General features: G+C 40.4%; 1 protein-coding gene across 9 annotated transcripts in view; it reads right to left on the bottom strand.

Moving 5' to 3' along the window:
• Window positions 1–24,368, bottom strand: part of CFAP20DC (CFAP20 domain containing) — a 269,680-nt gene that overhangs the window by 61,584 nt on the left and 183,728 nt on the right. For 6 of the 9 annotated variants that reach the window (XM_023547565.2, XM_023547569.2, XM_023547564.2 and 3 more), the window contains 2 exons: window positions 12,244–12,447; window positions 2,137–2,198 (listed from right to left, as the gene is read on the bottom strand). In XM_023547565.2, coding sequence (XP_023403333.1) covers window positions 2,137–2,198; window positions 12,244–12,447 — 266 coding nt within the window. The remainder of the gene's footprint in view (window positions 1–2,136; window positions 2,199–12,243; window positions 12,448–24,368) is intronic. The other 3 variants (XM_023547566.2, XM_023547567.2, XM_023547570.2) reach the window with 1 other exon arrangement.

Below are 24,368 nucleotides of genomic sequence, written 5' to 3'. Positions count from 1 at the left end.
TTTGATGCTTCCTAGGTTTTTCAATATTTTGCCCACAGAATCCTTCAATATTGCAACTCGAGGGCTGAAGTTTTTCTTCAGTTCTTTCAGCTTGAGAAATGCCAAGTGTGTTAGTCCCTTTTGGTTTTCTAACTCCAGGTCTTTGTGCATGTCATTATAATACTTGGTCTTCTCAAGAAATTTTCTGTTCAGCTCTTTTATGTGATCATTTCTCCCTTCTGCTTACCTACTCTACATTCAAGAACAAGTTTCAGAGTCTCTTCTAACATCTATTTTGGTCTTTTCTCTTTCTTGTCTTTTTAATGACCTCTTGCTTTCTTCATGTATGATGTCCTTGATGTCATCCCACAACTTGTCTGATCTTTGGTCAGTAGTGTTCAATGTATCAAATCTGTTCCTGAGATAGCCTCTCATTTCGGGTGAGATATATTCAAGGTCATATTTTGGCTCTCATGGACTTATTTTTTTTCAGCTTCAGCTTGAATATGAGCAATTGATGGTCTGTCCCGCAATCGGCCCCTGGCCTTGTTCTGAATGATGATATCGAGCTTCTTCATCATTCCCTTTCCACAGATGTAGTCAATTTAATGCCTGTGTATTCCATCTGGTCCATGTGTGTAGTTGCTGTTTATGTTGAAAAAAATGTATTTGCAGTGAATAAGTTGTTGGTCTTGCAAAATTCTATCATGCGATCTCTGACATCATTTCTATCACAAAGGCCATATATTACAGCTACTGATCCTTCTTCTTTGTTTCCAACTTTGGCATTCCAATTGCCAGTAATTATCAATTCATCTTGGTTGTATGTTTGATCAATTTCAAACTGCAGAAGTTGGTAAAAAATCTTCAATTTCTTCATCTTTGGCATTAGTGGTTGGTGTGTAAATTTGAATAATGGTTGTATTAACTGGTATCCCTTGTAGGTACATGGACACTGTCTTATTACTGACAGCATTGTACTTCAGGATAGATCTTGAAATGCTCTTTTCTTAAGGAGTCCTAAATATTGCTTTTCCTAAACAGTCTGCAATAATGAAATTGTTCTATACTGGCGAATTACTCAGATGCTAATGACATTTTCGAAGTAACAAAAGTTTTGAAATTACAATAAAAATATCCATTTAAATGCATATAAGCCATTTTGATCAATATAAAGGCACAGGTTATGTAAAAAAGATTTAGACAGAAAATGTACAATACTTCAAATGCAACAGAATAATAATGAATATAACTAACACTTAAAGAGAGCTGACCATGTGCTGGGAACTGTGCTAAGAGTTTTCCATGCATTAGCTCATTTGAGCCTCACAAAAGCACCATGAGGTAATTACTATCTCTACCTATAGATGAAAATAAAGAAAACTGAATTATTCTGAGTTAAATGACTTGCTCAAAGTCCCAAAGCTAGTAAGAAGTAGAGATGCTATTTAAATATAGGTAGGCTGTTAACAAAAAAGCCCTGGTGGTGCAGTGTTAAAGTGCTCGGCTGCTAACTGAAAGGTTATTGCTTTGAACCCACCAGCTGCTTCTCAGGACAAAGGTGTGGCAGTCTGATTCTGTGAGGATTTATAGCCTTGGAATAGCTACGGGGCAGTTCTACTTTGTTCTATAGGGTCTCTGTGAGTCAGAATTGACTCAACAACAACAGGTTAGCCTGTTAACTCGGAGTCTCTGGGTGGCGCAAAGGTTAAGCGCTTGATTACTAGCTGAAAGGCTGGCAGTTCAGACCTATCCAGAAGCTCCTGGGAAGACAGGCCTGGCGATCTGCTTCTGAAAGGTGACAGCCTTGAAAACCCTGTGGAGCACAGCTCTTCTCTGTACACATGGAGATGCCAGGACTCCATGAATCTCTGTACACAGGGAGATGCCAGGACTCCATGAATCTCTGTACACATGCAGATGCCAGGATTACATGAGTCTGAATTGACAGGATGGCAACTAACAACGTGCCCATTAACTACTACAGCACAGTCAGAAGGAGAAGAGTAGACTGAACTAAAGCTTCAGAGGAAAAAACTTTGGAAGCTTTTTAGTAGTTTTGGGAAACCAGTTCATGAAATCAAGAGAAATGCACATTGAATCTTCTAAATAACCCTTTTTTTTAAAAAGACTATTTATGTTATTCATGGTTCTTACCGGGGGTTAGAAGGAGAGGGTGGATTCATTTCTTTCTGATAGTGACGACCTTGGTTGACGGGCTGCAAGACAATGAAAACATTTGTGAGTTTTAATGTAGCACAATCCTCCTTACACATACCTTCATCCAAACTCTCATTCCTGGTGCTTTCTCCCGAGCAACAATCCACAAGAAGGGGCTGGGTTTACAGAACAAAGGCTCGCTGGGAGATGCAGCAAATAAAGAGGGGTGAATGAGAAAAAACAGGAGTTATTTTAACGGCCAGTCACTGGACTCAAGAGCATCTGTGATGTAATAAAAATTCACGTGTTAGAATCCTCCTCTCTGTGGAATTTCTATGCTGTTAACATTGCTTGATATTTCCAGATACAGCAAAACAAAACAAGACATTCCGTGGAACTAATGCTGTGTAGCAAGTGTCAACAGTATCCCAGAGACTCAGAGATACAGAAAATGTATTCATGTCTCAATGTTAGTAAGCGCACAAGGGTCACTTCCATTACCATTAACGAGAGTTACACATGTAAATCTCAGGCCAAGATGGTGATTTTCCCCAATTATATAATAAAACCTCAGGCATTAATCAACGAACTGAAAAAGGTGACAGCATTACCTAATACAAATGTGAGATCGCAATTATTCTCCTCAACAAGAAACCTTTAAGCTGCTATTTAAAAATACAGTGAAACAACGACATCCCACGTAGCCTTAAACACTTGCCTCCGATAGAACTTAATTTTTTTCCTTTGCTCTGTGAAGGGAGAAATTCCTCATATCTGACACAAATTCTCTTTTTGAATATCAGCTCAAAGTATTTTTTTATGTAGTTAACAACCATGTAACTCTAACATGAAAATAATTTTTAATATTCTCATTTTTAATTCTATTTATTGCATGTTGGAATTTGGTATACATTTTGGAATTGTACTCAAAGGACTTCAGTTACTTCCTTACCCAATGGGGTTGGTGTTAAGGCTTTCTTAAAATAAGGAATATGTACACAAGCAGGAAAGCAGTGTAGCATTCCTGCTTGTGTACATATTCCTTATTTTCCTCATATTCCTTATTTAACAAGCCCTAAAATATTAATGATATGGGTGATGGGAATTCTTCAGAGTAAACTGTCTTCCTCTATAAATAATCTCTTGGAAGCATTCCTTTAATTTAAATCAAACACCCTGTCTGATAATCACAGTCACTTAGCTTGACTACCTGTGATGCACCAGGAATTTAAATGTGCTCAGATACTTTGGTAATTGAACCAATATCAATGCATCACCATTTCAGTAATAAGAAACAACAGCTGGGAGAACAGTGGAGGGAAAAACATGTCATAAGACATATTTGATCTCACTAGAGAAATAAGACTTGCAGTAATTTGCAAGTGAAATTTAGTTCTATGATTTAAGGCTATATTATTTCACGGCAAAAAAGAAATTAGCAAGCAAAGGGCCTAACAGGTTCTCTAGACCAACTCACACTGGTGCAGAAATACTCCCAATAATGAATTCATTGGTATTCTTCCAGTATTTCAGCTGTACTCAGGCCTCCACTGAATGGATCTCCGCCTACTTATTTTCAGAGGCATTTCTACAACTCTCTAAGCACCACAGTCCTGATATTCGGCCAAATTTCCATTTTCTTAATATTATACCATTAATTTTAGTTATAGCCATCTAATTCTATTTATTCCCAATGACTCTCTACATCCCTTGGAGAACAGAATGGTTACAGATTCCTATCTGTCAGTGACTCAGCTGTCACTCAGGCACACCACACAGACTGGCACCTTTTCATCATTGATCATGTTTTTATAAAGCAGATTCAATGATACAACGAGTAAAAAATTAAGAAGACAATTGAAATACTCACATTACCCTCATTTTTAAGTGTTAGGAAAAAAAAAAAAAAAACGGAAAGGTGAACTGAAAAATTCAGTTAATACCTAGCTCCCTAACTTACTTTTTACTTTTGAACACTAGCTCTCAGGTTATTACCAAAAATCATTACATTTAAAACGCCATATATAATAACCAAATTAAATAACAGCATGACGAGGCAGACCCTCCTGACTTGTAAGTGTAAAGAAATCCTGCGAATGACTCCTGTTTTGGAGTGGGTGCCAGACAAAAGTGGGTGGCTCCCGATTCCCTTTCTCCATATATGTCTCCCAATTTCATAGGCAGGCTCAGGGCAGGAAAGGATTGTGGCAATGATGCAGCTGAAAAACTCCTTCAAGACATTTCGGCTCCCAGAAGTTTGCTTTGATGCTTTGAAAGGCCAGAGCTTTCACGTGGGCAAGGTCTCCCTGGTTTCCTCAATGCACATCAGAAAGAATGAGAATGTGCCTGATAGTTTCTAAAAGCTCTGTGAACACAGGGGGACCCATGTGACCAGCTGTCTGGAGCCAGATGTCCCCATCCACAAATGGATATGCTTCTACACACACGCAGCAGTAAACCTATTTCTAGGTAGCTAACGTTAACGTTCTGTGAACGAGTAAGAACAAAACAAAACAGAAAAATAAATAAAATTTAATACTTTCCACTCGGTTGTGGAATTCAGCCATATCTACATAATTCCACAAGAAGAGGCAAAAGGGATGGCCTTTTGATCTACGAATAACTACGACAATAACAGTAATAGCAGTAACTGATATTTATTGAGCGCTTACTCTGTGAGAAATTCCTCACAGATGTTATCTCATTTGATCCTCACAGGAATCCTAGGAAACAGACAGGATTAACAACTTCATCTAACAGAAGAGGAAATTCAGATTCCAGGTGTTAACCCAAGGTTATGCCAGCCAGGGAAGAGTGAGGCCGGATTTTGAACCCAGGCAGTCTGACTCCACAGTTCACCCTCTAACCACCACATCACAGTGTTTCATACAGCTAGGGAACTCACCTAGAGTGGTGAATTCCTAAGGTTCTGAATAACAAGCACGACGAAATCAGTTCAGTTTATGGCAGGAACAGTAATAATAAGAGTCTTGAAATACATTTATTTGAAATATATGACTAGACCCTTACCATAAATTAAATTCATTTGATTTCATTCTCATGTCATCATTACATATTTAAAATTAAAGAAAATAAGTTTTGCTACTTTTCTAAATTTTGAGCGGACACAAGACATACTAGGCGGTACTCTGAGAGTAAGGGAAGTTATTTCACGGGTGACTTGCAGAGTCACTAAACACAGGGCAACTCGCACATCTCAGTATCCCCTTCTGACGGCCCAGGTACCACACTGGCTGGGACCACTTTCCATCCATCATGTCTGCAGCTGTGTAGGAACAGCTGCTCGTCTGATTTACCTGCAGCTTAGCCTGATCAACTCCTACCTTTATGGCTCAGGAGGATTGAAAGGAAACCCATTACGCCCAAAGAGACCTGAGAAGTTAATGAATCAGTGGATCAGAAAAAAATTAATACCTATTAACTATGAAGAGCCTAAAATGGCAACATATCATATACTGGGGACACAGCATCCAGAAATGGTCACGTAAAACGCTGACAGGCTGTTGAGCAAAGAAATGGAGCAGGTTTTAGAAACTGGGGAACTCGTCCTTTTGGTGGCGCTGTTGTTATACACTAGTGCCAGGAAAAGGGCCCTCAGGGACTATCCCACCACTGAGCAGAAGCAGCTTTGCTTTTTTTCTGTGACCAAGCTGCCAGAAATTTTGAGATGAGGGAGAGAAGTGAAGGCTAAATAAAAGAAAGAAAAAATAAATAAATAAAAGAACAGGGGATAAAATAATCCTGCCACCTTAAAAAGTAAATACAATATTTCTGTGTTGTTACATCAAAACTAGGAAAATAACAATAATGTTTCAAGGTTAATCAAGACCATAAATAACTTGTCTGAGAATCTCATCATATGATTACAATGTTATTAGGTGCATCTTGCCTGGTTTTCCTCCAAATCTTATGCTCTGCAATGTGCCATGTTGATGGATGCACGCGGGGAGCTTGCTTTTCTTGCTTTTTTTTGCAAGCTGAAGAGACTTCTGTGCTTTGAGATTAAATATGAGATTAGGTTATGGGAATTCTTAACCGAAGGAATGATGGCTTTGGGGCATTTGCTCACTGAGTATCAAACACATTAGACATGTTTTTTTTGAACCTAGGTTAGAGGCAGGACGGAGACATAAGGAAATGCTAAGAGTTTGTTTGCAAACCTCTGGGTGGGCGGTGTCAGTCTGGGTTTCAACAGTTAAGAACCTATCAAAACAAGTAACACAGCCCTCAGTGGTCTTAAAGAGGGAAAATGTTCTAGAAACCTTTTCTGATTATTCAAGTGATCCTTTGAGGAGAATAAGCTTGCGGGGGAGAGGGGAGCAGCAGTTCCCAGTTAGCCTGAGCCCATTCTGCCAGACATTGGGCACAGACATAGCAAGCACTCATTTAACCCTTGCAATACCAGGAAGAGGAAGGCCCTTCAAAGAGGCCCATCTTACAGTTGGTCATGCCAGGAAACAACAGCTGGGATATGAGCCCAGGTTGGCTGAGTCTACAGCTCGTATTCTCTGGTCTCCATATGAAGCAGTGTCCATTAAATACCTCTTCTTTTCCTTAAAAAGCACACATACACACTCACACCCCCGCCACCAGACATGGCTTCATGCTGTTGTCAATCAAAATCCCTCACCAAAATTAAATTCACTTAAAAATACATTATAACCAACTCCTAGCTGCTTCATGAGCAGCCTAGAGCGCAGTTGTTGAATAAATCTCATGAGGGCTACTCCTAACAGAAAATCTCCAAAATTGATTACTTGTAGCCTGGTTTCCGCAGAAGTTGTAAAGTATTGTTTTAATTGAATTTGGTTCTAAGTTAGAAACTTTGAAAAATTTGTCTGTCAAAGGCTAATGGATTTCTCGGTGGGCTTGATTTATTTAGCAAGAGATGCCTACAAAAGCCAATTTGCTATGAGAAATATGGTTACATTTAATTACACCTTTAAATGACTAATTTATTATGTCTAAACACTTTTTAAGCAGTACATATTACTCTGAACTGTACAGATGCTGAAGAAAGCTAAGGAATTAAAGCTTGCAGTAAACACAATAGATTTTGCTAAAGACTTGCATTTTACTCGGCATGGGTTTGCTGGTTTCAGACTGCAATGTGTGTGAAGCTGTTAGGTAAAGACACTAAACTGAATGTGACCTGCCTAAATCTCCTTTTCTCACTACTGGTCTTCAGGCCCTGCCTAGAGGGAGATTTTTCCTTTGCGTGTATATTTAATATCCATTTATCAAATATTGAATATAAAATATTTCTTGTATCATACAGGATCTACTTAAGCAAAGCAAAGTTGATGTTTATTTTGGAATTTTGACCAATATTACCTTATTTTAGGGTAAAAAAGGAATTTAAAAAATATTGACTGATTCATTCAACCAATGACTGACAACCAGCAGTAGTTGAGTGTTGACCTCCTGCTGGGCTCTGTGCTTAGCTTGGAAGGTACAGAGAAGGCTGAGGCATGGTCCTGTCATCAAGGAGCTCACAGTTAGGTCTGGGTGACCTTGACAAAAACAGTTATTTGATATGGTAAATGCTACAGTAAGGCTCACTGAAGATAATGGGAACCTAGAGAAGGAATAATTCTGTTCAGGGTGGGCTGAGGTTTGGGGAGGGTTTCATGAAGCGGTGACATTTGTGTTGTACAAGTAGGGTTGTTCTAGGTTGAGAAGGGAGATGGAGGGGCACTCCAGGTAAAGTAAAGTTCTGGAGCAATGGCATGATCTGAAAAAAAGGGCATGGCTCAGCTAGTGATGGGCAAGTTGCACAGTGTAGTTAAGGTATACAGTAGTTCTACTTCACATCCAGAATGCTCCTTAGAAGTGAGGATGGCAAGACTACCCCCCACCCCAAAGACTTAATTCTCCTTTTCAGAGCCTGAAATTCCTTTTTCCCTCTTGTCTACCTGGTGAACTTGCACTCATTCTTAAATTCTAGCTTAACTGTTGCCCTCTCTGTAAAAGTATCCCTGAAACCAATTGTCGTCATGTGCTGTTGAGTCAGTTCTGACTCATAGTGACCCTGTAGAACAGAGTAGAACTTCCCTATAGGGTTTCCTAGGCTGTAATCTTTATGAGAGCAGATTGCCAGGTCTTTTCTCCTGTGGAGTGGCTGGTGGAAACCAATAGGTAGAACTGATTTCTCACTCTCTACTATTCTGATAACTATTCTATTATCACTTACTAACCTGAGTTAGAGTGGGCTGTTTACTTCTCTGTTTCCCTCCAAACAGTGAGCATCTCAAGACTGGGTAGCACCTTATTTGTATCCTCACCACTCAGCACAGTCCATAGCATATTGTAGAACTCAAATAAAATATGTGTGGGATGAATTCATGGGAGACACACAAGCAAACTTGGTAACAGAGTGTGTAGAAACTTATCATGGAGATGTTCCTAGCTCTAGCGGCAGAAAGAAAGGCATGTCCTTCCCAATGAGGCCTGGGGAAGGGCTACAGAGACTTCAGAGCTAAGCTTTGAGGGATAATCCGGTACAAAGATAGGTACACAGTGCGTTTAAAGAATTACATCTGGACTAACGCATGGAGTGAAAGGTGGGCAGCAATGAGAGATGAGGCTGGAGGGAGGGGGCAGGTCCCAGATCATGAGGGGCCCTGTATGTCAAACTAAGGAGACAACGGGGAATCACTGAAGGGCTTAAAGCAGGGAGGAGAGAAGGTCAGATCTGGGCTTCAGAAAGCTCACTAAGGATAACAATAATAATGGTAACTAACCTTTATTTATTAGATGCTTATTTATGTTTCAGACACAGTGCCATGTATTTTACAAGGTCATGGCTTCAACTTGGCAGTTGGACTTCAGAGTGTTTGCTCCTAACCACCAGGCTATAGTGCTTGGATGGGAGGCACAGAGGTGTCAGGAGACTGTTAAAGGAGTCTGAATGAAAAATAAAGTGTCAGGCCTGTGGCCTCAGGTAGGGAAGGCTAAGAGAAATAAAGCAGAGAATTCTCAGGATTTGGAGATCAACTAGATACGGGGAATGAAGGAGTGGGAGATGTGAAGATATCTTCCAAATTTCTGGCTCGAATACCAGGGTGGGTGGTGGCGCCACTCACTGAAATACAGGGGAGGAGGGTGGTCAAGAGGAAAGACGTGAGTTCAGATTAGGCATGTGGAGTCTGCAGTGGCCCTGGGAAACCCAGGTAAAGATGCCCAGTAGAATTCAGAATTCAAGAGAGAACTTGAGTTCTTGAATTTGAATATTTTATTGGATGAAGGAATGAATGTTCTATCAAGGAAATTATGGAGAGCTAAGAGAGTAATGGCTGTGTGCAAAGGGACCTGGAGTTGATGACATTTTTGAGATTGTTCACTCTCCAGTTGTATTTTCAGAGTATGGAACAACTGATAATACTAAACATTTCTGAATAATTTTGAATACTTTAGAAATACTCGGGTCTATGCTCTCATTTCTTTTCATAGATGCCTTAAACTATGATTATTTTCAGGATATTAATATTAAAATAATGTTCTGTTAAGACCCTTCAGTTCTCAAAGGATGGTGAATATATTTGAACAATACCTAACTCATTTTTGAAATATCACTGTGATAAACAAAATGATGAGTTCATTTCTTCTTTTTCACTGTCCCTGTACAACATCTAAAGAGAAAATCATGTGCTCTCAGAGAGATCACGATGGTGCTTGTAAATTGCTCTATTTAAACTCTATATCAGCAACGAGATGCAGAGTTCATTAAGGAATGCAATTTTCCATTTGGTGATATTTCCAATTTTGGAATAGATCAAATTTGATGCAATACTAAACATAATATCTTATGAATACAAAGGTAGGTTTTTCAATATTTTCTGTCTAAAAAAAAAATTTTTTTTTAAATCTCTCGTTTGGTAAAAGAGAGGGGCTATTGAGTTCATTGCCAATGGTGTTATTTTTGGCTGTATACTTTTAGAGTAGAATAGTTGTCATGCAGGAGACCTCAGTCCTTGCCAGAACAGGACAGTGATGTGAACGCGGTATCCAGGGCAACCAAGAGTTCAGGCTTTTCAGTCCACAAATAATCATTCCTCAGCTTGCCCTTTGTAATGTTGGTCTCTGAGCTACTTCATGACAGAATGAGCTCGATCAGGAGGCCACCGTTCTCTTTCTTGCTTGTGGTTTAAATGACTGCTGAGGAATATTTGTTAGCAAAGGCAATGTTTCAACTCCGATGCAAATAGCACTGGCAAAAATCTGCAGCTGACTCTTGTGTTCTTAGCTCTGGCTATGAGAGTGCTCTGAGTGACTGGGACACAGGGATGGGTGGATACTCGCTGGCACCGAGGCTGCTTGAGGCCATATGTATGCTTGATAGTTTTGTGAAATAAGTACAGTTAATGTGAGAGAAACCTGGGGAATGAGTAAGGAGGGGAGGGGGGATAAAGAATACTAATGAAAAATTATTATTTTTTTCTTTATATCTCCTTATAGCCAATTTGAATTCTTCTTTTACCCTGAAGACTTGTAAGCTCTCTCCAGAGCACAGAAATCTCACCTTCCACTGGATACCTGTAGTGCTCATTTGACAATTGAGTCACATATCAAGAAGCCACATATCATGGTGGTTGGGAGCTCAGACTTGGTGTTAGACAATGCTATATCTGGATCACTTTATTAAGGAGCCTCAGGTTTCTCATCTGAAAAATGGGCTCTATTAATAGTGCTTACCACACAGAATAGCTATGAGGAGTAAATTAGGTAACACATGTAAAGCACTAAATGCCAGGGCCTGTGAGATTTCCAAGACCTACAAAAATGTTAGAGACTTGGAAAAAGTTGGCTTTAAGATACAAAAAGAAAACTGCAAAATCAAAATTAAGAAATGTTTAAATACCTAAAATATAACTTGTTCCATTGTCAACTGCGTATTAACTTTTATGTAGTTATATATAAGCTTGAGTCAAAGTAACACAATTCTAAAGATCCTTTCAAAAACTGTACAGCAAAAAAGCTATATTTACTGTTGGATAAAAGTATATTTTAATGTTTGCTATGGCACTGAATGTGGCCTATAAGTAAACATTCCTTGGGCCTACGGAGCTTTTAAAATGACTCTAAGTACTTAAAAAATGGTAGTAATAATTACCATTACCTTAATAATCATCGGAAACCCGGCTGGCTTGGTGGTTAAGTGTTATAGCTGCTAACCAAAAGGTCAGCAGTTCGAACCCACCAGGCACTCCTTGGAAACTCTATGTGGCAGTTCTACTCTGTCCTATAGGGTTCATTATCAGTTGGAATCGACTCGACAGCAATGATTTTTTTTTTTTTTAATAATAATGATATCATAATTCTCTGTGACATTTCCTGTACTATACCAGACTGTTTATGCTTTGACTTTCCAATTAAACCATAAGAGTCTTGAGGACAGTATTGTAGAGAAGGGACTGACCTGACCAGGTGTAGAAACTTGGTCTCAGACTTCCATTTCTTCACCTGAAGAGCAGAAGACTCAGAGCTGCTCCAACTCCTCTGCCAGGTGGCAGTGAGGATTATGAACCATATTTAAAATGCTCTAACTCTGCAAACACGCGGGAATATATGTCTCTGAAGCACCCACAGCACCTGGCACGGCCCCTTAAGCCCATGGAGGTGTCCATAAACATCTGGTGACTTCTGTAGAAAGTTCTTTTCTCTCCTGACAGCTAAGCAATACTTAGTGTATTTATAGTCTTTTCCTTTCTGTTTGTTCATTCATTATTTAACAATAAGCCCCCTCTCTGTGTTGGGGCCTGTGCTAGGAGATGGGGATACAATGGGATAGCCAGAGCCTATGGTAAAATCATTCTTTTTTTTCTTCCCGTATATGGTTTTGTACATCACCATATTGCTAACATACATCTTCTGGAGGTAAATAAAAACATTTAGGAAAAGACAATGTCACCTCCTAATTTCTGTCCCCAGTTCTAAAACACTGTCTCTGGATGGGCTCTGAATGTTTCTCTGGGGAGTATTCTCATTTTGGTCCTGGTTTTCCCAGTTGAGGCTGGGCTTTGTTAGAAAGACGCTTGCTCCTCCCCAAGGCAATAAAGCAAAGATGCAATGCCTGGCACTCACAGGTGGCAGGCAGGAGTTCCAGGTGGCTGTGTCGTCACTGCTGGTGCTTATGCTGACATTACAGTTGTCAACCTGAGATGCACTCAGGCCATGGGAAGCCCCAGTCTCCTCCAATTCTTCATTCTGCTGCCGCCGTAGGCTTGCCAGCATCTCCAACTCGGATTCACTCATCTGGCTGGGCTGATAGTTTCTACAGTCATATTCCTGACCAGGAGGGAAGAAAATGACAGTGCAAAGGTCACTTGGCCTTTCTTAATTTCATGGGCTACCATCAAATGCCACCCCTCTGCCTTAACCCTTTCCACAGCTCCCCACTGACACAGGCTCAGATCCTTAACATGCCATCAAGTGTCCCCTACTCAACTTGCCCCTTGTTCATCTTATTCCTTTTGCTCCTGAAATGGCAGCCATACTGTCCTTTATTAAGGTCCTCTGAAACATGAAACTTGTGTCTGCCTTAGTTCCTGTGCATGTATTAGTCCCTGTGCGCTGCATTCTAGCTGAGTCCTCAGTTCCTGGTATGTACTAGTCCCTGTGTGCTGTGTTCCAGCTGAGCCCTTAGTTCCTGTGCGCATACTAGTCCCTGTACGCTGTGTTCCAGCTGAGCCCTTAGTTCCTATGCACGTATTAGTCCCTGTGCGCTGTGTTCTATCTAGCTGAGCCCTTAGTTCCTGGTATGTACTAGTCCCTGCACGCTGTGTTCTAGCTGAGCCCTTAGTTCCTGTGCATGTACTAGTCCCTGTGTGCTGCATTCTAGCTGAGCCCTTAGTTCCTGTGCATATACTTGTCCCTGTACACTGTGTTCCAGCTGAGTCCTTAGTTCTGGTATGTACTAGTCCCTGGGCGCTGTGTTCTAGCTGAGCCCTTAGTTCCTGTGCACGTACTAGTCCTCGTGCGCTGTGTCCCAGCTGAGCCCTTAGTTCCTGGTACGTACTAGTCCCTGTGTGCTGTGTTCCAGTTGAGCCCTTAGTTCCTGTGCATGTACTAGTCCTCGTGCGCTGTGTTCCAGCCGAACCCTTAGTTCCTGTGCATGTACTTGTCCCTGTGCACTGTGTTCCAGCTGAACCCTTAGTTCCTGCGCACGTACTAGTCCCTGTGTGCTGTGTTCTAGCTGAGCCCTTAGTTCCTGTACACGTTACTAGTACCTGGGTGCTGTGTTCTAGCTGAGTCCTCAGTTCCTGGTATGTACTAGTCCCTGTGTGCTGTGTTCCACCTGAACCCTTAGTTCCTGTGCACATACTAGTCCCTGTGTGCTGTGTTCTAGCTGAGCCCTTAGTTCCTGTACATGTACTAGTACCTGGATGCTGTGTTCTAGCTAAGTCCTCAGTTCCTGGTACGTACCAGTCCCTGTGTGCTGTGTTCCAGCTGAGCCCTTAGTTCCTGTGCACATACTAGTCCCTATACGCTGTGTTCCAGCTGAGCCCTTAGTTCCTGTGCACGTACTAGTCCCTGTGTGCTGTGTTCCAGTTGAGCCCTTAGTTCCTGTGCATGTACTAGTCCCTGTGCACTGTTTTCCAGCTGAGTCCTTAGTTCCTGTGTATGTACTAGTCCCTGTGTGCTGTGTTCTACCTAAGTCCCAGCCATCCTTCATGTTCCATATTATGTGTCACTCCCTCAAACTGGGTCATCCCTCTAGCATGTGCTCTCAGAAAATCCTAAGGTTTTCATTTTTAGCATTTACCATAATTAAAAACCACTGCTGTTGAGTCGATTCCAACTCACAGAGACCCTATAGGACAGAGTAGAACTGCCCCGTAGAGTTTCCAAGGAGCGCCTGGTGGATTCAAACTACCGATCTTTTGGTTAGCAACCATAGCCCTTAAACACTACGCCACCAGGGTTTCCTAAATTACAGGTATGTAATTGTTTTTGGTGTTCACAGGTGGACTATCAGTTCCATACAGGCAGGCACTAGGACTGTCTTATTCCCTTTGTACTTCTCATGACTGGAGCCTAGTAGGTGCTCAACCAGCCATTTGCGGACTGAGTAAATAAGCAAAAATTCTAAACAGCTTTAAAAAGAAATCATTTTCTATTTAAAAAATCCCAGTTTATAAGGGAGCTGATGGATTTCATCATGAATATTATGACTGAATGCATTCAATTTACAGAAAGATGGAGAATGACAAATGCTGTTAAAAGCCATCAAACAAAATGTTAAGATGGGAACTTGTGAGGTCTGAAAGCCAGAAAGACTCGCAGCTACAGTAAATACCTATACTGATGTGGACTATACTACAGATGCAATATGTCAGGCATACATTTCTTTCAAGACCACTACTACAAATCATCATCTTTAAAGGCTAATATAAATATTCTTTCAATGTACAGGGCAGAAATTGACACACGGAATTTCCCAAACCTTTTCTTCCCTTTCTCTATGGCCAAAGACAAACACGGTAGCAAATGCTAATAACAACATTATTAAAGTATTGTCATATATGAGCAGTGTGATTGATACCCAAGACTGGTATGCAATTTAAAAGCAATCTGAAATTTTAGTGCACATCTGTAAACAATGGTTGTGCTCAAAAAGGTTTTTCTTTGCAAGACACACTGGAACTTTTTAGATATTCAAGCCTCCACATGTATTTTCTTGGAGCAGCCTTTGAGACAGCCACTGTCTTCTTATACCTCACAGGGATTTAAAAAGTTAAGAAAATAGAATTTTGAAAAAAAAATTCTTGGCAGTCCTGTGACATTAAAAGCTGTTTAATAAAGCATTATCATCATCATAATTTGGGGGTTATGGAAGCTTGTTATCTAATAATGGGAGGTGGAGATTTTCTGGAAAGTTGCCAATGGAAACTCACTTAAATCCTTATAGTTAATGGTGCCAGCAGCCTGACACCCTGAGAGGCAATGTAATCTCTAAGAGAAGATTTCATGAGTGTTTAATATGTTTTGAGACTGACAATGGAGTTTTGGGGGCAAAACAGTTATGACAAGAAGGATAAAATTTATAATCCAAAAAAATTTAAGAAAAAGAGGAAATGGAAATTATTTAAATTCAAAAGAAGTAGCTGGGAGGGTGACAAACACATGAAAAGATACTCAATGTAATTAGTCATTAGAGAAATGCAAATCAAAACCACAATGAGATACCACTATAAACCTGTTGCTGTTGGGTAGATTCTAACTCATAGCAACACTACAGGGCAAAGTAGAACTGCCCCATATGGTTTCTAAGAAGCACCTGGTAGATCCGAACTGCCAACCTTTTGGTTAGCAGCCATAGCTTTTAGCCACTATGATGCCAGGGTTTCCACTATATACCCACTAAATGGCCAAAATAAAAAGAGACAATAATAAATGTGAGCAAGAGTGTAGAGAAACTGGAACTCTCATACATTGCAGGTGGGATTATAAAATGGTGCAGTCATTTGGAAAACAGTCTGTCAACTCCTCAAAAAGCTAACTATAGGTTACCATGTACCCCAGCCATTCCACTCCTAGGTATATACCCAAGGGAAATGAAACATATATCCACATAGAAACTTGTACAGGAATGTTCATAGCAACATTAATCATAATATACAAAAAGTTAAAAAAGCCTGAATGTCCATCAGCTGACAAATGGATTAAAAAAGATAGTCTATACATACAATGGAATATTATTCGGCCATAAAAAGAAACGAAGTACTGATACATGCTACAGCATGGATAAACCTTGAAGACATTCTGAGTGCAAGGAGCCAGACACAAAAGGCCACATACTGTCTGATTCCATTATATGAAATGTCCAGAGTAGGCGAATCCATAGACACAGAGAGTAGACTGGTGGTTGCCAGAGGCTGGGTGTACGGAGGAATGAAGAGTGACTGCTAATTAGTGCAGGGTTTCTCTCCAGGGTGATGAAGATGTTCTGAAATTAGATAGTAGTGATGGTTGTATAACCTTGTGAATATGCTAAGAACTAACAAATCGTATATATTAGAAGATTGTCTTTCGTAAACAACCTCTAGGGTGAATCTATCCCTGTTAGGAGACTGCCAAGTTGGCAATCAATACATGTACTCCCTGTTATTATTCTTCCTCTTATTTTCTCCGCTCCCCTCCTTCCAGTCATTTATCCATTCTGTACTACACTATGAGCTGGGAGCACAAAGAAAATAAGACACATCTCTGACCTCATGAAGCTCACGGTCTAGCACGGCAGACATAGCAGGTACTGTCTAATAAGATATTACAGTGTTCAGAGGGATGACTAAGATGCTTGAAGAATGCAGCACAGAAGTGACTAACTGCCCAGAAGAATCAGAGGAAGTCCCACAGAAGAGTTTAAGGTAGCATTTGACAGGAATTCAATTTGTTGACAAGGAGAATGCGTGAACCCTCTCCACCACCGACAGTACTGAAGCAGAAGCTGGGAAAAACACCTGGCTGAAATATTGGAGCAATCCATGGTGTGGACACTGTCTGGTTGATGCATTAATTTATTCCTCTATCATTTATTGAGACCCATTTATGTACCAGACGCTGCTGGTGCTAAGTTTGCTCGAAACTCTAAATTTCCTGATCCCATTTCATATAATAGTAAAACGTATTCGAAAAACGCCAGCAATGAGCAGAGAGAAGGAAGTGACTTTCTCCAGGGTCATGAAAAGAACAACTGTGGCAGAGACAGGTAATTAACTGAGTTCCCAGGTACATTTTGATTTGCAATCTCTTCAACAATTTCAAAATCATCAGAAAGGCTAGATGGCTTATTGTTGTTTTTTAAAGAAAGCATGCAGTAAAGTCTTCACATTAAAGTGGACTGCAGTACTAGATTTCATCTCACTGAACTACCCACTTGCTGAGAGGCAACGTGCCTTACATAACTCTACCTCTGAAAGGCTCAAAATGTTACGTATAACTCAATTTCATCTCAAGATATCCTTGTAGGAAAGGGAGACTATCAATCAGATTTATTTTAGGAATGAGGTAATGGGCTCCAGGCTACACAATTCAGCTGTCTTCAGACTCCCAGGCAAATCTTTTGCTCACTAAGCCATTTAAGCTATTCATTTTCATTTATCTTTCAACAGAAGTTATCGAGATGCTAAGCCAGTGAGGTTACAAAGACAAGTGAGATGTGGCCCCTGCTTTCACCGGGCTTACAATCGAGCAGGGCGATTAAGACCTACAAATAAGTAACTCTAAAATGAGGTAGCATATGCGTGGTATAATAGTAATAATCACAAAGAGGTTTGATAATAATTAAAAAGAGAACTGGTAACTCCAGCAAAGAAATAAAACAAATACAATAAACAAAAAACCTTTCAACTTCATGGCCTCTGCTCAATCTTTCTTCTTAGGCTTTTAAGACAAATGCCTTCATCAATCTGACATCTCCCTACAGAATTCTGTGAGCCTCAGAGAAGAACTAGTCCCAAGGAACTGTGGGTAACACAAAGCTAAATTCACAGTAGTGACGTACAGCAATAATGAGACAAGGCCACTGGATAAGATCAGACCAAGAACCTCACTCTACCTACATTGATGGGGAACAGAATTGGGAGAAAACTGGAAAGACATTTTCATTTTGGAGCCTATAACATTTCTGAGAAAGACTTTCAGGATCAAGCTTGGACTGGGACAGTGCCTGACACCCACAGCAAAAAAGAGATGTCATGTAGGCAAAGCTCTTAACATAGGGTCTATCAAACAGTCCTTGTCTCTTTGTATTCTTTTAAGCTACCCCAAGACTCAGAAACTGCTACTGTAAAGGGGATGGTGGTTGTTATTACAGATTATAACGTGAAAGCTGATGTGTGTGAAGAGACATATACAAAATGGTCTGACATTCTGGAAAAGACAGAAGGTACTCCTTATAGGATCAGCCAAAGCTTCAAGGAGGAGGTGGCACCTAGGCTAGTACACGAAGGATAGGAAGAGTGATATGGCAGCATATTCCAACTACTGGGCAGGAAAACTTGGGTGAGCTAGAAGGATGAAGTTTGTTTACAGAACATCATTAAATAACTAGAAAGTTGTATTATGCATTACTGTTTGTCTTAGTCATCTAGCGCTGCCATACAGAAATACCCCAAGTGGGTAGCTTTAGCAAACAGAAATTCATTTTCTGACAGTTTAGGAGACTGGAAGTCCGAATTCAGGGCACTAGCTCTAAAGGAGGAGCCCCGGTGGCTTAGTGGTTAAGTGTTCAGCTGCTAACAAAAAAGATGGCAGTTCAAATTCACCAGTTGCTCCTTGGAAACCCTATGGGGCGGTTCTACTCTGTCCTACAGGGTCACTATGAGTCGGAATTGACTTGACGGCAACGTGTTTCGTTTTTTTTTTTTTTTTTTTTTACTTTGGCTCTATAGGAAGGTGCTCACTGTCTGCTCTAGAAGAAAATCCTTGTCTCTTTCAGCTTCTCTCCTTGATTCCTTTGTGATCTCCACATGGCATCGATATTTCTCCATTTGTACTTGCTTTCTTCTGGGCCTAATCTGCTCCTTTTATGTCTCAAAGTGACTGGGTTAAGACACACCCTACACCAATATGGCCTCGTTAACATAACAAAGACCTTATTCCCAAATTGGATCACATTACATGTACAGGGCTAGGATTCCAATATATATATTTGAAGGACACACGAAATCAGTAATACTGTTGCAAAGTAACAGGGATGAAAATACCTATAATTTAATCTAAACCTTCTAAGACCAAATGGCTTCCCCTTCCCTGCCAAATTTTATTAAAAGTCTAAGACTCTACCAAGACATCCTTCATAGCGCACAGATGGAAACTACCAAAATGCCCAACAACAGTGAAATGGATAAACAGTGGTGTATTCACACAGTGTAACGCTACACACGATGAAAGTGAGTGAAACACAACTCCATAGAACAATACCCTGAGCCTCAAAAACAAAATGCTAAGGGAGAGAAGCCAGACACAAAAGACCATGTACCAGTAAGACTAATGTATGCTGACAGGAAGTTACCCTTGGAGGCACAGCGCAGGAAAGGAGCACAAAGGGGTTACTGGGAAGCTGGTACTGTTCTGTTTTGATCTGGATGATGAATATATGGGTTTGTTCAGTTTCTAAAAATTCATCAAGCTATATGTTTATGATACGTGTACTTTGATCAACAGTAACAAAAAAATCTAAGCCTAAAAAAAAAACTGTAAGGAAGTGATTACTAGTTAATCATTGGCACCTCACTCTGCACAGTCCTAGTGAAAAAGAAAAAGCATTTTGTAAATGTAGCTGGGTTTTTTAGTCAGTATCACTGGAGTTTCAAATTTGTATTTACTATAGAGTTTTCGAGCTGTAATTAAAAGGTTTTGGAAGTTATTCTGGATTGCAACATTACAGCAATGAAGTAGAAGTCCATGTCTCCATGCTAATTTTAAACTTTAATTGCCATTTTAATTTGGGGATTAAGCTCCTCTCTACTGCTATTTGCAGACAGTGTTTAATCTCTACACTGACATTTTAAATAATAACTGATGGTAAATTCGCTTCTTTGTACCACCTAGCACTCCGGAAAAGTTCTTTCAAATTCCTGAGCCCCATACCCCACACAAGCATTTGCCCTGATTCGTTTGGGGCTCAGGTCCACTAACCACAAGAATGAAGAGAAGGTAGTAGCAGAGACATGAGCTGTAGGTGACACATGCTTGCACACGTAACTCATCCACAATTTGTGGTAGCTTGCAGCACGTGTCTTCAAGGATGCAAAGGGGTAAATTAAAACTTGCTTAAATTAAAGCCCAAGGCACAGAACTACTTGAAAAACTGCTCAATTTAAGGGAAGCTGCCTCAACTTATACAGCATAAATCAGGAGTCAAGCCATTCGCAAGAACCAGCTGGTCAGAATCCGGGTCATGTTCTATGTCAATAGCACTCGTGTGGACCTAGGCATAACCAGACCTAACGTCTGAAATTTCTGTCACAAATGTTTCAGCATGTGACCTCGAGAGACTCCATAACCTGACTCAATCCATACTTCATTATCTATGCCCACCAAGTCCCTTAAGATTGTCTCAGACAGAGACATTCTCAGGTAATTAAACCCAATAGTGGCAAATTCCTTGTAAAGAAATAACTTTCTCACTTTTTTGGGGGGCACAAAAGGATGTTTTAAAAGATTTTTATATGGATGTGCTGTATATGTAGAGAATATATTTTTCATCCACGCCCTAAATAGAAATACACTTCAATACAATTTGCTTTATGGTCAGCTTGGTAATTTTCAGAAAGGATTCTCTGACAAATATAGTTGAACTCTTCTTATTAACCTTAAAGTGAGCTGAAACACAATTTGTGATTTTCCATTACTATCTTCTGAGTCCAGAGTACAGACTGAGTTTAACAATAAACCATACACTAGAAGGAATCTAGTAAGGCCAAATTGAACAGGTTTTATATATTTTCAAGGGTATATAAGTCTCCAAGGCATAGTTGTTGTTAGGGGCCATCGAGTTGATTTCAACTCATAGTGACCCCATGTGACAGAGTAGAACTGGTTCACAGGGATTTCTTGGCTGTAGTCTTTACAGAAACAGATCACCAGGTCCTTCTCCCTTGGAGCAGCTGGGCAAGTTCAAACCACCAACCTATAGGTTAGCATCTGAGTGCTTAACAGTTGAGCCACCAAGGATGGCCATTCAATAAAGGGTAGTTTAAAATATTATCTAAAGAACCAGAAGGGAAACAATTACTGAGACCGTTTATAGAAATTAAAATAGCACAGGTAAACCAAGTGACATTTCTGGAGCGGGAAAAGGATAACTTTAAGTTTGGGCTGTTTTAGAATGTAAAAGTTTGGTTGTAATACAGTGTTAACAACACTGCATATACTTCTGCATGTTAAAACACTTTACAGCTTAAAGCGGTAACCAAGTTAAGCTGCCAGATGAAGCAAGAATGCTTTCAATGGCCTCTATTGGGGGTGGCAGTACAGAATGATGGAAAGTCCACTGGCTTTTCTGGCCAAAATTTCCATATTTGGTACTCTGCTTTGTCACTTACTACCAGGTACATAAATAAAATAAAAATCCTCACAGCTGGACCAATAAGCAATATCATGATAAACGGAGAAAAGACTGAAGTTGTCAAGGATTTCATTTTACTCAGATCCACAATCAACACCCACGGAAGCACCAGTTAAGAAACCAAAAGATACACTGCATTGGGCAAATCTGGTGGAAAAGACCTCTTTAAATTGAAAAGCAATGATGTCACCTTGAAGACTAAGGTGCACCTGACCCAAGCCAAGATATTTTCAGTAGCATCACAAGCATAAGAAAGGTGGACAATGGATATGGAAGACTGAAGAACTGATGTCTTTGAATTGTGGTGTTGACAAAGAATATTGAATATACCATGGACTGCCAAAAGAATGGAACAAATCTGTCTTAGAAGAAGTATAACCAGAATGCTCTTTAGAAGCAAGGATGGCAAGGCTACGTCTTACATACTTTAGGCATGTTGTCAGGAGGGATCAGCCCCTGGAGAAGGACATCATGCTTGGTGAAGTAGAGAGTCAGTGAAGAAGAGGAAGACCCTTAACGAGATGTACTGACACTGTGGCTGCAACAATGGAATCAAGCATAACAATTGTGAGCGTGGTGCAGGACCGGGTAGTGTTTCCTTCTGTTGCACCCAGGGTTGCTATGAGTTGGAACCGACTCAACGGCACCTAACAACAACGACGACAACCGGTTACTAGTTGTCATCTCGTTGATTCTGACTTATGGTGACCCCTTATGGAACTGTACTCCACAGGGATTTCAAAGGCTGAATTTTTGGAAGTAGATCACCAGGCCCTTCCTTTGAGGCGTCTCTGGGCAGACCTGAACCTCCAACATTTTGGTTAGCAGTCAGACGCATTAACCATTCCGCATCATCCAAACGTGAGCAAATTGAAGCCTCTCTGCTTTTTTGTCTGTCAAACAGGAAGAATAAGTTCTCCCTTGAGGGAGTTGAAATGGGACTGGAGAGAATGTGTGGAGCTCCTGGCAGAGGTGTGTAAGGTGCTTGCATACAGCAGGTAACCCTTAATGTCAAATAGAAACGTTCTTAGTTAAAGACCTCAGTGTGTTTAGGAAAATACTATCAGCCTAAAAAAAAAAAAAAGCACCTCTTACAAAAAGTAGGAAAATGGTGAGTATGACTTGTTCCTATTCACAATTAGGAAAACCAAGATTAGAGAAGGTAGATTTCTTCAATGAACAAATGACTAGTAGGATTCTAACTTTAGCATTAGAGTATCAGAGAACTGACAGTGAAATGTAATACAGGTAGTCCCCGAATTACCATGTATTGGAGTTACGACAAACCTCACAACTGTTCTTTTTTTTTTTTTGGCTTATATAATATGCATATAACTGGAGAAGGAGGAAGCACTGAAATTGAAGCTATAAGTTTATATGTAATGTCTCCAACCCCCAAAGAAAAATAAAGATGGGATTTACAAAGATGCTAATAATAAAAGGCAATAATAATGAAAAAAAAAAAGGTATTTGACTTAAGCCAGGACGACTTACGACACAATTGTCGGAATGGACCCTGTCATAAGTTGGGAACTACCTGTAGTGTGTTTGGCTAAACAACCAATGGATTCTCATTAATTTCTACTTCTGATAGGACTTTAATTTTTGTCACGTCTTTCTCTCTTCAACTTCTGAAACTTTTGAGAATTTGAAATTGTTTGCAATTTCTAATCCTCAAAAATGCAGATATCAGAATTTGCAAATGAATTCTGTAATTCTGTATCATCACACAAATATTGGATCCTAATTAGATCTGTAATTATTTTAACATCTAATCTAGGCCATTTTGTCTTTGTCAACAACTAAATCAGGCACTTGATACAAAGACAACGAAAGAAACGAGCCGCTCTGTAGCATCGGCAGGAGCTTAGGCTGAAAACCAGTTGAAAGGCAGGCAGTGGGCTAGGGGCAAGTTCCACCTGGGAATTCCTGGGTCCAATTCAGGTACTTTCACTGGCAGTGCGAATGTGTTTTAATCACCAAATTCTATAGCTTCAGCAATATCTTCAGCAGTACACTGATCGATAAAACTGAAATAATGACCTTGTCTTTCCAGAGAAAAGAATGTAGTTTTGACAAAACATCAAAAATCAAACTTTTTTTCCAAAGGCTATTAACTGGTATGAGTGTCCAATTTAATAAATGAAGCGTTCTCACCAGGGCTGGGTAACGCAGGGTAATGCATGGACTTACAGTGAGCAAGGTACGCGCGGGTGTAATCGTCCACTTACTAATCTGTGGTGCACACTTCCACACGGGTTTCAGCACACCTTTGATTACTAAGTAAGCATAGGTAAGCCCTGCACACCTTGCTTGTGGGGTAATCCGGCCCTGGCTCTTACCACGGGTAGCACTATGATTTAGGAAATGCTACTAGTCCCTTCCAAACTCAGTTCAGCCCATCAGCCGTGAAACTACATACCTGCTATGTAAGTCTGCGAACATGGTAGGGACAGAGCGTGCTCTCTGGGGAATGACTGGAGAGACACCGCCTCCTGCTTCTAAATATTTTTCTCTTTTCAGAATATCCCTAAGAAAGCACTAATGTTACATGATGCCAGTGACACATTAATTAACTCTCATGCACATAATTAATTCAACCATAAATGGAGTGTAGTAAACATAACCATGTAACCCCACTGCCGTTGAGTCGATTTTGACTCACAGTGACCCTACAGGACAGAGTAGAACTGCCCCATAGCATTTGCAAGGACTGGCTGGTGGATTTGAACTGCTGATCCTTTGGTTAGCAGCTGAGTTCATAACCACTGTGCCACCAGAGCTCCCAAAACCATGTAGCTATCACTTATTGAACAGTACCTGTAATTAATTTCTAGAATTTTATTGAACCGGAAACCCTGGTGGCGTAGTGGTTAAGTGCTATGGCTGCTAACCAAAAGGTCGGCAGTTTGAATCTACCAGGCGCTCCTTGGAAACTCTATGGGGCAGTTCTACTCTGTCCTATAGGGTTGCTATGAGTTGGAATCAGCTCGACGGCACTGGGTTTGGTTTTTTGTTTTGGTTAGAATACAAGGCTGGTTTACGTCTCTTACCACTTCTAAGTGGGCAAAACAAAATATTCTGTCAGATAACGGGCCAGGTGTTCTACACGCACTGTCTCATTTAATCCTCA

The sequence above is a fragment of the Loxodonta africana genome, chromosome 22 (assembly GCF_030014295.1).
Source record: "Loxodonta africana isolate mLoxAfr1 chromosome 22, mLoxAfr1.hap2, whole genome shotgun sequence".
Taxonomy (NCBI): Eukaryota; Metazoa; Chordata; class Mammalia; order Proboscidea; family Elephantidae; genus Loxodonta; species Loxodonta africana.
The sequence above is the reverse complement of the archived record's forward strand: the minus strand, read 5'-3'. Positions and strand labels throughout refer to the sequence as shown.